A 15,613-nucleotide genomic window follows, 5' to 3' on the forward strand; every position below is an offset into this window, starting at 1 on the left:
ACTAGTAGAGCTCTCTGGAATGTAAAGCTTGATAAAAATGTTTCATTCAAAGACTGATTTTGAGAGAAATATTTGTCTGGAAATAAAGATTCACTGCATTCATAAATGTGGGAGGTGCATTATTTTGTTTTATGAAGATTCAAGAAACACTTTATTTGTATTATGAGAAACATTATCGGTGTGCTGTTCCTGCAATATTGTATTTGAGGGAAATACTCGTTATAAGGAAAAAATAATTATATCTATAGAATACTGGTTTCAGAAAGGTTCATGATAATGGAGGGGTTTTAATATTGATGCTTTTGTGCAATATTTGCATATCATGAATAACACAGCCAAGCTTTCAAGAGCTAGCTTTGCACAGCATTATCGATGTATTCCCATAGAGGTTAGATCACATTTAATATTATGAATGGATCCATTTCAATTGACCATTTCATTCACTTGAATTATTCAAGGTTGTTGTATAAAAATATGCAGTTTAAACTAGGTTTATTACTGAGTTTAAATGTGTTTTATATGCTGTTTCAAGAGTTTACCCACTGTCACTTTGAGCCACATTTTCACCTAAATTCATGGGTGGTGGTATATTTGCATTCGCTAATTCTGAAATGCATATTCTCGGCATAGAAATCAGCAATCATTAGTTGTCCATAAAATTACTATTGCTGCATTTTTTTCTCATCCATTTAGAAATTTATCTTGTTTAATGTAGAAAATAGTAGAAAAAGTAGTGGATTAGTGGGATGGCCATTGAATGCTTTAGAGATAACCGAAGGATGAACTGGAAATTATTATTTAGTTTGACTGCATAGCTAGATAGTGCTTGGTGTTTTTGTTACGGTTAAACCTGTTAATAAAGACCGCTCAAGGGAAACAAGAAAAGTAGTCTTCATGAGCACGCAGACTTTAATGATAGGATCATGTAATATGTATTTTAATGATTATTCTTGGGAAACCAGACTTGTGGTCTTTGTGCGCAGGTGGACCTACTATCCAGGTTTTCCACACAAAAAAAAATTGCTGTCTAGTCTTATATCTAGCTTGCAGTGATGTATTTTAAATATCAGCAAATCTTTATTAGTAAACTTGGGGATCTATAAATTAATATGCTTTGCTGGTGGGGGGGGGGGGGGGTAGCTCACAGGAGTGGTAATTAATGCTTAAATGTGTCATTAGTAGAAAATAATATGATTTTTCTCTGATCTTTTCAAACTTCAAATTTGTAGTAAAAAAAGATTTGCTTTAAAAAAAATACATACATGCATACTGTTTGGAAATATCTACTTTTACTATGCTACCCACATATTAAGGGATTTAATGTTTTCACTCTAAGATCATTGCTAATAACACATAATTCAACAAATGTCACATATGCGTATTGCCATTGTGTTTTTGCACATCGTCACATTGACATTCTATAATTATTATTTTTTCAGTCACAAACCAGTCATGATATCCTTGGATAAGTATATTTGACTAAAATTATATATCGATACTGAAATTATTCTGTAAGTAAACTGTTAATTCAATTGCTTGCTTTATCCAATATTGGCTGACTAAGTTTTAATGGGGTTCTGAAACACATATTTTAATGTTTTAACATTCAAGATTGATTATACAAATGCTTATATTTGTTTGGAAAGAAACGTTTGTAAACTTGGACTCATGATTAACTAAAAACTGATTCAAATTAATAAAGCTATTTTTTTATTGTTATGGTATCCGTCATAACTGCATCAGAAAAGAAAAGATGTAATATTGGTCAAGATATATTGAGATAAATGTAAATCTCTGTGATTTTAGCTAAATTAGAAGTTCATTCAGAGAAGTTTCATTGTAGATTTTACATATAGAATTAGAGATGAAAAACTTTCCATATCTTTACTCAATGCTTTTCTTGTTTTTCATTTCCTTTCCATCCCATTCTCCACCCACATCCAATTTCTCCTGCCCAAATTGTCGTACATCAAAACAATTTCCTTTTCATATTGATCTTACAAACTTCAATATCATGGCGAATTTCGAACTTAACATTCTTCCAACCCTGAATTCCATTCTAAATTACCATGCTGATCAACACAAAATTCATTGCTCTGACTATACATTACCAAACTTGCTCAATGTTGAATTTGAACATACATCAAACATTAATTAATTTCCATGGAAAATTCATCTGCCCTGTTCAAATATCCCACCAACCTCTACTCTGATATGTGTTCATTATTATTTAATGCTGAAAAATGATTTTGAAAAAATATGAAATATGGAAATGCTAATTCAATTTGGACAAATTATTGGCTCTAAACATTTCTCCTGAATTGAGAATAATGTATCTCTGATGACCCTCCGACCTTCAACTGACATTTCTGTATTTTTTATTGATATCCCCTCTCCCACCTACGGTGTTGGGTGCATGCCTATCTTGTATGGGAAATAATTTCTGCTGTGAAAACCTTAAAATTGACCCTTGACCCCAACAACACCAAAAATGCACATTGACCTTTGGTAGGGCCATGGGAAAGGTCAACCACTGTCGAATCAAGTCCAAGCTTGACCGAGGTCAATCCAAGTACTTCCTTGTGGAGAACATGCCGTTTGATAGTCTCTACACACTAATCAACCACTACCGGGCGGTACCCCTACGTAGCCGAGACCTGGAGGTTAGGCTCACTGAACCAGTGCCCCAGCCCCCGAGCCACGAGAACAAAGAGTAAGTGTGAATTGGGTCATAATATGCCGACCTTCCCCCCTGCACTCCCCTATTCCCCCTCAATATGAAGATCGCTTTGAGAGCTGGATTGCCTGTCTACTTCATTGTGACCCAAATGCTGCACGTCGGTGTTGCATGTTAATAGTGATTCTATGTATGTTTTGTCTTGTATTTCTGTCTCTGGTCGCGATTGGATCATCACTTCCTTTCATTTATTTTCTTCTAGCCTCATATCAGTATTATAGCTGCATCATGCACTAAATCATACATGTAGTTTGTAATTCCTTTGCTTTGGATTTGTGTGTGTGTTTGTGTGTGTGCTCTTGTCTTATTTGTGACACATGCTTCCTTGTCTTTTTTGCTTCTTATTTTTGCATGCCATTATATAGAGGAAATGAATGAAGAGAGAGGGGAGTGAGAGAGGGGGATGGGGGGGGGGGGTGAAGGGAAGAGAGTGAAGGAGAAAGGGAGAGAGTAAGAAAAGGTAAGTATTGCATCAGCGAATTTCAAAACGCATTTTGCAATTCATCTCTTTCGGCAGGCAAGCCATTCAACATCACACTAACCTCATAGGAAAACATATGTCTCCATATCAACCCGTTGCAGCCCTTGTGTAATTGGGTATTAAATTAATGATAAAACCTAACCAATTTGTTATTCCCCCTCTCGGTGTATTTGCCGATCGCACCCTATTAACCCACCCCCACAGGGCACATAACCAGGTCAATCACTGCCGTATCCGCTCCAAGTCCATCCACGGCAAAACTTGCTATTATCTGGTCGAAAACCTCCCGTTCCCGAACCTCTATACTCTCGTCAACTTCTACCGTGAACGCTCGATCAAGGGCGGAAACGGCATCACGGTGAAGTTAAAGGATACAGTCCCACAGCTGTATGGCCACGAGAACGCTGAGTAAGTGCAGGACTTTGCAATCCTTGAAAGGATTTGATTTCATGTAAATATCATTCAATCGCAGTAGGTATGTTTGGATTATTCCTAAAAAATAAAAGAAATAAACATTCATGACATTTGAGAATTTGCACAAATAAAAAAAATGAGATGAAAGTTTGCAATACCTTTGAATATCCGGTTTTATTCAATTTCCACCCAAAGTGAACAGAGATTTAGGAAAGTGAATATATGATAGAGAGAGAGAGAAAGACAGACAGGGTGAAAGAACAAATTAAAAAAGGTTTAAATTAAATTGTTAATGACTTAAAAATGCATCTTCCATCGTCCCCCAGTCTTTTCATTCACTTACAATTCTTTTCTTTGATTGATTCCTTTACATTAATGAAACTTAGATTTTTATTAACAGTAAGATTTCTGCCACAGTTTGCCAAAGATTTCATTGAAAGCATTGAATATGTCAATGTTTATCGCTATCAGATAACCTGGCACTTTGAAAGAATAATTTTAGATATCAGTTTGGTAACTGAACAAAGGGAATATGAGTAGGCCAATTGGGCACGTAACTTAAAAAATTCTATTCTTATTGGATAAAAAATATGTTTATATGTCTTTCTCTTTTTTTTTCTTCAAATCTTCTTTTCACCCTTTTTCTCTTTTTTATTTATTTGGTAAGGGATCATCATGGTTATTTTTGACAATACATGTTAGTACTAGGTAAAAGATTTTACCTGGTATATTTGCATCAGATCAGTGTTCTGTGTACCCAATTTAAACCTTACCTCACATAAACCTAACAAACATTAATTTCTTAATTGTTTCATTGTTTAATACCAATACTTCATTAATTTGTTTCTAGTTCTTTCCTTTTCCGTGACGAACTGTTTAAAGTGAATTAACATTTGCTTTGAAACGTTGCTCATTCTGTTGATGAAAAGATGAGTATAATTACATGTAAATCTGTGAATAATTTTTTTTTTGCCTGCTTCTAACATTGCTTTATGGTAGTATGTACATAATCATGCATCTGTTACCATATTATATTTGTGGATTATTTACTTAATTGTAAGTATATTGAAATTGTTTGATTGGACTCAAATTTAAGAGTAACTATTATGTACATTACCAAATCATAATGTTTCGTTATTTAATTTGCAAGGTTCATACACATATATGATTTAAGTTTAGAAAAGAAATATATTTTTTTCTTGTACTAGAATTTTATCTGTTAATTATAATATATTTGAATATTCAAATTTTGAAAAATCATTTTTTTTTGCTTAATATGTTAATGCTAAGAAAGTTGATGTAGTTATGTAGAGAATGTCTATTACCAATGAAATTAATTGTTGATTTATCTTTTATCAAAGTTTGTCTTTCTTCACTGTCCGAGATGAATATAAATAATTTGCGACATACATGTTGGCTTTTAGTCTGAAGCTAGAGCAGACTGATTGATAGGCATTTTTTCAAAAGTGTAATGCAATTTTGATTCATTGCATCATGTTTTGTTATAGAATAATGAACTGTTTATTCGAGTGCATAATGGAACTAATATATATTTACTTATATTTACTTGGTTTCTATGGTAATAGATGGTTTCACAGTCGACTGAGCAGACATGAGGCGGAGGACATGCTAAAGAGGGTTCGTCAGGATGGTGCGTTTCTTGTCAGAAAGAGCGAGCGAGAGAATGATGCTTTCGCCATCTCGTTCAGGTGAATAATCATTTAAATTCTAGTATATCCCCCAAATGCCTACATTATATGGATGTGTATGTTCTAAAACTGTATGGTGTGGATGTATGTATTTGTTGATGAATTTTAGATTAATTCTATTTGCTTAAGAGGACAATGAATTTGAGGTGTTGAATTATTCTTTTAGTAGCCCAAACGTGAACAAGTGTGTGCAGCGCTTTGTTATCGAAAGGAAAGGTGCTATATCAAATGATTATTGGATTGGATTGGACTGGATTAAAATGTATTTTGATTGGGATCCCAGCCACAATAGAAATAACTGCATATTGTTTCTTTTGTGTATACCGGTAAAACAAATTTTGAAAGACTGGAATAAGATGAGAAGTCCATGATTCATGCTGTAATCTTTGTCTCCTGATATGCAATCATGGAATTTGTTATAAAATAAGTTCATAGTTGGCAACTGTTCCTTTTTATAGGAGCAGTCCGTATTTATAGAAACAGTCCTTATTAGGGGGAAAGCAAAGTTCACCATGAATAATGACCCTGTGTCCCTATTTTCGTGAAATTTTGTCAATAGGATTGTGTAGAAAATTCAGAAAGGTCCCTACATGTATTTTTCATTTTGGGGGGATAATTCTTTTTCCATGTTTATGGTCATCCAATGATGAGATGTTTGTACAATGTAAGTTTTCTCAGATTCTTTATAGAAAGTTATAAACATTACATAAAGAGGACAATAAATATCCTGCGATGTGAAATTTCAATTTTCATGAAGAATCGTAAATAAAAGAATAATGATCATTTCACTTTTGTAACAATATTAGAAAGTTAGAGATGCTTCATTGATTTCCCATTACCAAGCATTTCTGAAATTTAGGCAGGATTTGAGGGCAACATCATGCTACATCCACATTGAAAAAGCATAAGCTTGAATCGTAGTGAAGGTTTCATGGCATGATTTTGTAATGTTTTATAAGTCTGTTATATCCAATAGTTACCATAGTAGCCATGCTTTTCAGCCAATCAAAATCAAGGAGAGAAGTTGGATCTGACAACTTGTCAGCCAGACTAATTTTGAAACGTTCCCCTACTCAAACAATCTTTGGTCATGTCTTTAGATAAGAAGCACATATCGAAGATTGAATCACTGTATTTATAAAAAGTTGAAAGGAGGAGGAGGAGAATTAACTTGTATGCAATTAACATTTTGGAACATTCTGCCTTTAAAATTCAAAGTATATGTAGAGAGTCACAGTATTGATTCATTAATGCCCTTAAAAAGAAAAATAAGAATAATACTGCCTGTAATACTTGAATAAGAATAATAACACTTGTAAAGTTGAATAAGAATAATAACACCTGTAAACATGAATAAGAATAATAACACCTGTTACACTTGAAAAAGAATATTAAGACCTGTAACATAAATGTTACAACCAGTTGTATAATTAAGTATAACTGCAAATCTATGACAAATCATATACAATAAGTTACACTTGTAAATGACAAACATATCTCTTTATGTTGCATCCCCGATGTCATCTTTGATCTTTGACCTTCAGAGCGGATGGGAAGATCAAGCATTGTCGTATCAAGCAAGAGGGTAGGCTCTTTACGATTGGAAGTGCCCAGTTTGAGAGCCTTGCGGAGCTCTGCAGCTATTATCACAAGTACCCCCTCTATAGGAAGATGAAATTAAAGTCTCCTGTCAACCAAGAAGTGGTCGATAGAGTAGGAGGGGTAAGTTTTCAGTGCATGAGAGTGAAATCCTAGAATCGCATGTGTTAAGGATAAATGACTGAAATTGCAGTAAACATTGTTGTCATGAGAAAGTCTGTAAAACCCAGGTTAATTGTTAGTACAGTTACATAAACTGAACTATGTGAAATCTTGAAATACTAAGCAGAAAAAACAACGATCACATTGAAGTTCACCAACACAGATAAACACATGTGAGACAGTATATTATTATTGCTTGGAAAGAGACCCAACATCTGGATTGAATATTATGCTTATTTTGCTAATTTTTTAGCAACTACACATTTTCTTCCAGAATCTTTTGGCAGATATCTTTTATTCATACATAGAGACACTTGGGTGGTCATTTAATTGGATTCTGCACAAACTCATTTTTAAGTTGTTACCACAATTAATGTTCTTAAAGGGTTAGTGGTGTTTGGGAAATGCCTCTGGACTATAGATCATTAGGTTCAGGGTTTTATTCCCTTCTCTGCCCTTAAGGTGATCTTCATTTGCCACATATGATGCAGGTGAGGTATATTGGTAACTGGCTAGAATGTATTCCTTGAAATGCTAAAGCACATTATTTGCAACTAAACTACAGCCAAGGAAATAATATCCCATGTAGAAACATTTGAAAAAAGTGTTGAATAAATGTTGCAAAATTATCATTATCTTTGCTATACCAAATCCCCTTATGAACATGAATAATTATCTTTCAAATTGATTTCATATATATTATCATATTCATTTTTATCAAAAATAAGTGAAGTATGAGATTGTTTCCGATTCAAAAAAGGAAGAAATGATTGGATTACTGAAAGTGGATTTTGATACAAAAATTCACTTTTTTCCTCATTTTTATCTGTGATATTTAAATATTTTTCCCATTATTTAGGATTTAGATCCAGAGGATGATCCTATCTATGGAACGGGAGGAATCTACATGGATCCAAACCAATTTGTACCAAAGGTATGACACATAGAATTATTGTTTTTACTGCCCTTTGTCAAAGAAACTCTTGTATCTTGTCTTTTATTCAACTTTACTTCAAATTTGCACAGTATGAAATGATGAGTTACTCTTTCAGATAAGCCTTTTATTTTATTTTATTTGTTATTTTTGAAGACCAAATTACTTCTTATACATACAGCATATCTTTTGAGGTACAAGACAACCATATAATCATGAAGTGCATGCTCAAATTTTCTAGTTTATTTTACGTTGTTTCCAAATCTATAGAAAAGTGTATTTTATATCAATTGAATACATACATGTAGTATATACATAAACATTTAAAGGGTATAATGGATTAAAACAGACAGGATATTTTTAGCTTGTAATATAAATTCTACGAAGTATGACCAAATCAACAGTAGAAAAACAATCACAACTGCAGTGTGAAAAAACAAAAAGGTTACAGTAGTCTTTCTGAAGGGGGCCATTGGGTTTGCTGGTCATATTATTGGATTCCATTCATGTTACCAGCTTGAAATACTTCCCAATAATAGTTCAAATCCTTTGAATCCCTCACAAAGTAATAAAGATTTTTTTTGTTTTCATCCTGCTTTGAGTGTTTTTATGTTTTTTATTTTAATTTAGGTCACTGTAAAAGCATTATATGATTACAAGGCACAGAGAGAAGATGAATTGTCATTCTGCAAACATGCCATTATCACCAATGTTGATAAACAAGACCATGGATGGTAAGAATAAATCATATTCTTTTATCTTTGTTTGTTTTAATTATTTCACCATGTTAAGTGAAATTAACATTGACAAAAAATAGTGTTGCTGTTTTGTAGATAAGAATACACAGTTGGAACTAAGCATATACTGTACAAAAGATGTTTGGAGGACAGAGTCCCTTAAATATCATAGAAGATAAGTAATTCATTGAAGTAAAATATGGCTTGAAATAGAGCCTTAAGATTAGCAGAGACAAACACTAATCAGTTGAAATAAAAAATAAATTTGCACCCCACAACATATTAAGAACAGTAAACATTAATCACATCGTAAGAGAATTAGACATTATAATGCACCTCAACAATTATGAGGATTACTTTGAAGAAATATCACCTTTTCACCCGTTTCCAAATTTAATCATTTATAATTTTTTTTTCTTTTCTTTTCTATTTAGTAGAAAAATTTGTCAATTCCATGTGTATCCCAAACAGTACAGAAGTAGTGATGATACTTTGGGGTTACATTGTTCTTTGTGCCCCCCCCCCCATTTGAAAGTGAAGACTGTTTTTTTTGGGGGGGGTCAAATTTTTCTTCTGGAAATTTTTCCTTTTGGAAAATCCTGGATCCTCACCTGGATTAGATATTAATGTTATGGGTGCTCTTAGAAGCAAATAAATAACTTTGATATAGATAGATTCCCTTTGTCTTCAAACATTATAATGATCACCAATCTTGCTCCTTTCTGTGTTATTTACAGGTGGAAAGGGGATTACGGTGGTAAGAAAAATATGTGGTTTCCATCCAATTACGTTGAAGAGGTGACAACCCCTGCTACCAATGACCAGGGACAGAATGCAACACTCCTAGGTAACCTTCAGAAGGGTGCTATTGACATCAATGGATGCAGTGTTGGTAAGTTCAGGGTCCCATCTTACAAAGAGTTATGACTGATCCAGTCATCCTCAACTATATGGAAAGCCATCATTGTCATATTTTTCTAAAGGAAATTTGCTACTTTCTTTTTGTAAACAGAGAAAAAGCATCCTGAATTGTCAAGAAATGATGAATGCATGTATATACACATTTTTGGAAAAATGTGCATTCAAGATGTTGGCCTTGTTGGCTTTCCATAGTTATGATTGATCTGCTCTATTGCAATTTTTTAAGACGGCCCAGATTGATTTCACCCATTTTTAAATCCTTGTGCACAAGTTGTGCTTATATTGTGACACTACTCCTTTGCTTTCATCCTTAGAGATTGGTTGACAACATTGTCTTAACTTCCTGTTTCTCTCCCATTCTATGTGATTACGATCTAACTGCTCACCGACTAATCCTAATTCTTCCCTGCATTGGGGATTTATTGTTCAGTTGAATATTTCTCTGATTTTTCAATTCGATTGTCGACCTACAAGGAATAAAAGGCCTCATCATAGTGAGTGTTGATGGCGTAGTTACTTTGAAACATTCACATTGATGAGAGTTTAAATCTTTAGTCTGCTCTTTATATTTTTCACCTTTCCTCTCAATGATTGTATTTGGAAAGATATCACCTAGCTCTTTCCTATATTATACCAGGAAGACTTTATATTTTGGTTTTGCTTCTATCATTTTTTTTTCAATCATGTCAGAAATGATGTTAGGTGTGAGGACAAGACAGCATTTTGTGTTCAGAATAATCTCGCCGACGCAGCGTAACGCGATGGACGTAGCGGCCACCGACCTAACAGAACTTGAGGACTGGATGAAATGCATACAAGAAGCTTCTGTTAAAGCCACTGTTATGGTGAGTATGATTGCTATAAAGTACCTGACAAATTCATGTTATATATTTATTACATTATCTAATACTATCGTAAAGTCAATGTTTCAAACTGTTTTAGCAAGGTTGTATTCGAGGCTGGTGTTTCCAAGTCACTAGGCCACTGCAAAAACCTTTTTTCCTCATAGACTTTGTGCATGTGACTCTGGCTTAGGCACAGGCTGGCAAAATGTGGCCTCTACGCCGGCCTCAAATCAATCCCTGCCAACCATCTCTCTTTAACAGCCACCTGCCTACAGTGGCCACTAAAACAGATTCCACTCACAGGCATATTGTGTGGATAAGAACCTGTAAATACCAGTCACCTGTTCATAAAGTCCACATTTTTTGTTTCAGATAAGCCTATACAGCAATATTACGGTAATGTTACAGATGGAACCTCCTGTTCATATTCACCGTTGGTTATTCTATTAAGCATTTCCTCTCCCAAAACCAGAGCATGAAGCATATACATCATAAGAGAAATGATTGCGTAATGATGAAATGATAATGAACATAAAAGCCAGTGCATAATGTTATCTTGCAAAAAAAAACACAATTATTTTTGGTTTGGTGTGTAGGAACTGGATATAGATTGCATATATTAGTTATAGATAATTGGCCCAAGTTTCTCCTCATTTGTTGCTGGATTGCATGTTAAAGAAGTTATTATGTGTTCTGGGGACCATTTCTTAAAGACTTACTGCATTGTTAACCATTATTGTATTAACTGCCCTGTTACCATGGCAGTTGCCATAGTGGCAAAGTTACTGTAGTTGTAACTCGTAATGGAACGGACTCCTGATTATTTCTACCAATAGACAAAGAGTATCCAGAATCATGAACGTAGACTGCGTATCGCGAGGGAATTCTCCAGGCTCATCGTCTACTGCAGATCTGTTCCATTCTCAGAAGACAGTAAGTATCTTTCTAACTATTAACCCAGAATAAGCTTTTTGGCATGTACTCATCGGAGTAAAACAAGATCTCCACTCGGAACATTTTACTTTCTCTTTACAAGTAAAATGGTAGATTAATTCATTCCCTGTATTATTGATAGCTTTCTCAAACGGTATATTTTATAAGAATAGGTATGTGTAACACACATTCAATGAGAAACCACACTATTTGTCCCCATTTGGAATTCTAAAAATGTTAATCAATCCCTTTATTGTTGTTGTTCTCATCCAGACATTCCAGGCAAATACTTTGAGATGTCGTCCTTCCCTGAAACCAAAGTAGAGCGTTACATGGTTCCTGGCAAGTCAAAGATCCTTGTGGATTACAACAGGAAACAGGTCAGCAGGACCTATCCTAAAGGTCAACGTATCGATTCGTCCAACTATGACCCCATCCCAATCTGGTTCTGCGGTTGTCAGATGGTCTCTCTGAACTACCAGACTCCAGGTAGAGGGCGCTCTTTCAGTCAAATTGTTCTTGATAATAATAATGTCATAATCAGGGGCTGCCGAACCATTTAGAAAGTAGTATTTCAAAATGTAGTTCTCTCCCTCATGCTTCATCTTGTCATAAATTGTTCCCATAAAAAATATTTCAGAGCATTTTGCAGTCGCATCTGATGATAGAGTCCCTTTCTCAAAATGTATTTTAAAAATATGGGAGTGTGGCTTCAGGTTTGAAACCTCTTTTCTCCAGAGCAAATGTTTCCACACTCTTCACTTTACTTTGTTCGTTGAAAATTTCACCCAAGTAAAGGTCCTCATCCAGGTATATTTCCCATAGTTGTTGTGTTTGGTGTCATCGGCTCAACATTGGGCTGCTTCACAGAATAATCCCATTTATCAAATGAAACTTTGAATTTTAAGATACCTGTATCATTTGTGAGATTGAAACAGGAAGTGTGTGATATCTTTGATGGACAATGTTCGTTTAAAATGCATTCAAAACCATAATTACTTCCCAAGAATTAAAGTAAAAAAAAAAATAGAGGACCACAGGGGGCCAGATTTGGTCAACTATATGTGAAAGTGAGAATTGTATCTGGGGATGAATTTAATAAGTTACAATCAAATTATTATATCAAATGTATCTCTCACCCTCAGATCATCATATGCAGTTGAATGAAGGCATGTTTGCTCTCATCGGGAGATGATTGTCAAAAGGTACAATCAGTTATAATATTAAATGTATCTCTCACCTTCAGATCGTCATATGCAGGTGAATGAGGGCATGTTTGCACTCAATGGGAGATGTGGATATGTACTGAAACCAGAATGCATGTTTGATAAGAACTTTGATTCTTTCGACAAGAGAACACTATCAAACGTTGATCCCATCCATCTAACCATTACAGTAAGTATATTGCTTCTCAATTGGTAGGGACAATCATTAGAATTTTTAAATTGACAAAATTAAAATAAAAATGCTTGTGCATTAATGAAACAGAATGCATCAAATTTTAGAAAACCACCAAATAAAGATTAAATAAACATTTACATGTCCCTTTTATATAAATGGCAACAATATTTTGGAAAAATGTTTTGTCATTATTTATGATACATATGGACTTGTGATGAATGTATGTGAAGTTAATATGATTTTGAATAAAATTATATATCTTTTAAGCACATTGTACCGATTGATTAAGAACTATATGAAAGCTGAATATTGTTTATTATTAATAAGTGAGCAAAACAAATTTTCATACAGTGGACAATGTATTAATTTGAACTGAGAATATTTGTACAAATTAGTTGGATTTGACAAGTTTTATGAGAATTGATTCCTTTGATAACACAGTTTTATATTGAGATAGTTTAAAAATTGCAGGTCTAACTAGCATGCATTTGAACTTCAGTAGTCTTTTTGATATAATCATTTCTTTTCATCTTAATGCAAGATAGTAGGCAGATTGTTATTTCAATCATATTTTTTTCGAAGAGTAAAATCGTAAGTTACATTCTATCTTTGTTATTTCCAATATTTTTGGTAGATCATAGCAGCCCGTCATTTGCAGAAGACCGGCCGTGGTATAGCCAGTCCATTTGTTGAAGTAGAAGTGCTTGGTTCTGACTATGACAGTGGGAACAAATACAAGACAAGCACAAAAGGTATGTTGTTCATATTTTATTTCATATCAAATTAAAGTTGAAAAGCAAACTTTATGATTGTTTGAATGGAATATCATTTGTTGAAGTTGGAAAAAAGAAATGAGAATCCCAGGGAGTGTTTCATGAAAAATCAGTAACTTTGACTATTGTTACAAGCTACCAACTCCTTGCATCTGATTGGCTAAGAGAAAATCAGTCAGTGATAATCACTGTCAATACACTTCATGAAACATTTCTTGGTTCCCTGTTTTCAGGCATGCACATCATAAGCAGTGTTTTTATTGTTCTTTCTTCCCCTCAGCTGATAATGGTTTTAATCCAGTCTTCAATGAAGTGTGTGAGTTTGATGTATCCAACCCAGATCTAGCCATGCTAAGGTTTGTCATCCAGGATGAAGATGTCTTTGGTGAACCTAACTTCCTTGGCCAGGCTACCTACCCTCTCAAGGCTATCAGAACAGGTAAGTCACCTGACTTAGTTGAACCAGTCACCTGACTAAGTCTTTCAGTCACCTGAGATACAAGTCTGTATAGACGAGAACATGTAGGAACAGCGTTCTCGCCAGTGTATAACACGCATGGTGCAAACACCATGCGTGCGGAAATGGAGACCAAGTGGAACCATGCGTAAAATTTCAGCGACATGCGTGGAAAAATTAAATGGAAATATTCAGAAAAAAATAATACACTCCATGAACTCATCTTACTGATAGCAACTTCATTTGTCGGGTTGCGCCGAAGTCCCACCAACTTAAGACCACTTACAGGCCTACTACGGCTAGGAAAGTGGCAAGGCGCCCAGCTAGCTCGCGGCTGCTATTGCGGGCATATGACGGCACGGTACGGTCGTTCCGTTGACTATTCCCCCGTCTGCCCCGCACATCACACCGGCTATGCTCCATGACCTACCGGTAGCTGCGTTTACTGATATGATGGGAGTGGAACTTGGAATAAATGCATTGTATACTCGTATACAAGGAACATGTACTTGTACTGTGTTTGTCATTTATCCCGCCCTCTATACACACAATGAACGAATAGCAAAGGAGTTGTACTGTGTTTGTCATTTTATCCCGCCCTCTCTGCACACAATGAACGAATAGCAAAGGAGTTTGAGAACTGTGCGTGACCGCTATGGTGCATGGATGTTAGGCCTGGGACGATTGTCATTTTTACCATTCAATTATTTCCTGAAAAAATAATCGAATGATTCGATTGTTCGTCGGGAATCAGGTCTTTTAAGTCACAATAGTTGACCTACTTTATGGTGAAATCTCCATCAAAGACAAAGTCACATGTTTAGAATAAATGAAAGTAGGACCTTTTTCCCCTTCTCCATGATATTTATATCAAAAGAAACTACATGAAATGAGATTAAAACTTTCAGTTTATTGTTCCAATGAAAATCCTTCCTAAATCCATGCTGGTACTCTGGTATTATGCATGCATCCCTCCAAGTGCCACACCCCTGCATATGAATGAATCAGCCCAGATCAGCCAGTGCAAAGTCCAAATCCCAAAGATGTAAACAACTCATTCATGAACTATTCTTTGAGACTGACCCCTTTCTTGAACAATTTCATCCCTTGCCCACACCATGTCCCCGCCCCCACTTGTGGCACTGCCCACGATTCTACACATGTATTTCAAAAAAATATTTTGCAAAATATTTAATTTGAAATACCTTATAAAATTACGATTTTTTATCATTTGAACCTACATGTATAACTGGGTCTATTTTTGGAGACTAGTCGAGAAAGTACCGGTGAAGACGGGCGCATGTTGGAATGTAGTTTTCATTGTGTGAGGGGGATAGAAAAAAGGTTGCATTATTGTTTTGAAACAAAGGAATTCTCCGGCTCCCACCCTTATCTTTCTCTAGCTCTCCCTCACACACACACACACAGATGGGGGAGGTCATGACCTCTCCTGATAAGGGAACCACTGCCTTCTTCTTTGTTTCCCCAAAAGTTTCATTGGCTATCCGAA

General features: G+C 35.0%; 1 protein-coding gene across 3 annotated transcripts in view; it reads left to right on the forward strand.

Annotated features, from left to right (window-relative positions):
• The window catches only part of LOC121407285 (1-phosphatidylinositol 4,5-bisphosphate phosphodiesterase gamma-1-like), an 85,548-nt gene that overhangs the window by 61,648 nt on the left and 8,287 nt on the right, over positions 1 to 15,613 (forward strand). For 2 of the 3 annotated variants that reach the window (XM_041598267.1, XM_041598268.1), the window contains exons 19-30: positions 3,423 to 3,626; positions 5,219 to 5,341; positions 6,886 to 7,063; positions 7,962 to 8,036; positions 8,667 to 8,770; positions 9,511 to 9,665; positions 10,385 to 10,539; positions 11,376 to 11,472; positions 11,746 to 11,961; positions 12,719 to 12,867; positions 13,508 to 13,625; positions 13,927 to 14,085. In XM_041598267.1, coding sequence (XP_041454201.1) covers positions 3,423 to 3,626; positions 5,219 to 5,341; positions 6,886 to 7,063; positions 7,962 to 8,036; positions 8,667 to 8,770; positions 9,511 to 9,665; positions 10,385 to 10,539; positions 11,376 to 11,472; positions 11,746 to 11,961; positions 12,719 to 12,867; positions 13,508 to 13,625; positions 13,927 to 14,085 — 1,733 coding nt within the window. Of the gene's footprint in view, positions 1 to 2,512; positions 2,714 to 3,422; positions 3,627 to 5,218; positions 5,342 to 6,885; positions 7,064 to 7,961; positions 8,037 to 8,666; positions 8,771 to 9,510; positions 9,666 to 10,384; positions 10,540 to 11,375; positions 11,473 to 11,745; positions 11,962 to 12,718; positions 12,868 to 13,507; positions 13,626 to 13,926; positions 14,086 to 15,613 lie in introns of all 3 variants that reach the window. The other variant, XM_041598269.1, reaches the window with a different exon arrangement.

This window comes from Lytechinus variegatus, chromosome 2 (genome assembly GCF_018143015.1).
Source record: "Lytechinus variegatus isolate NC3 chromosome 2, Lvar_3.0, whole genome shotgun sequence".
NCBI classification, from domain to species: Eukaryota; Metazoa; Echinodermata; class Echinoidea; order Temnopleuroida; family Toxopneustidae; genus Lytechinus; species Lytechinus variegatus.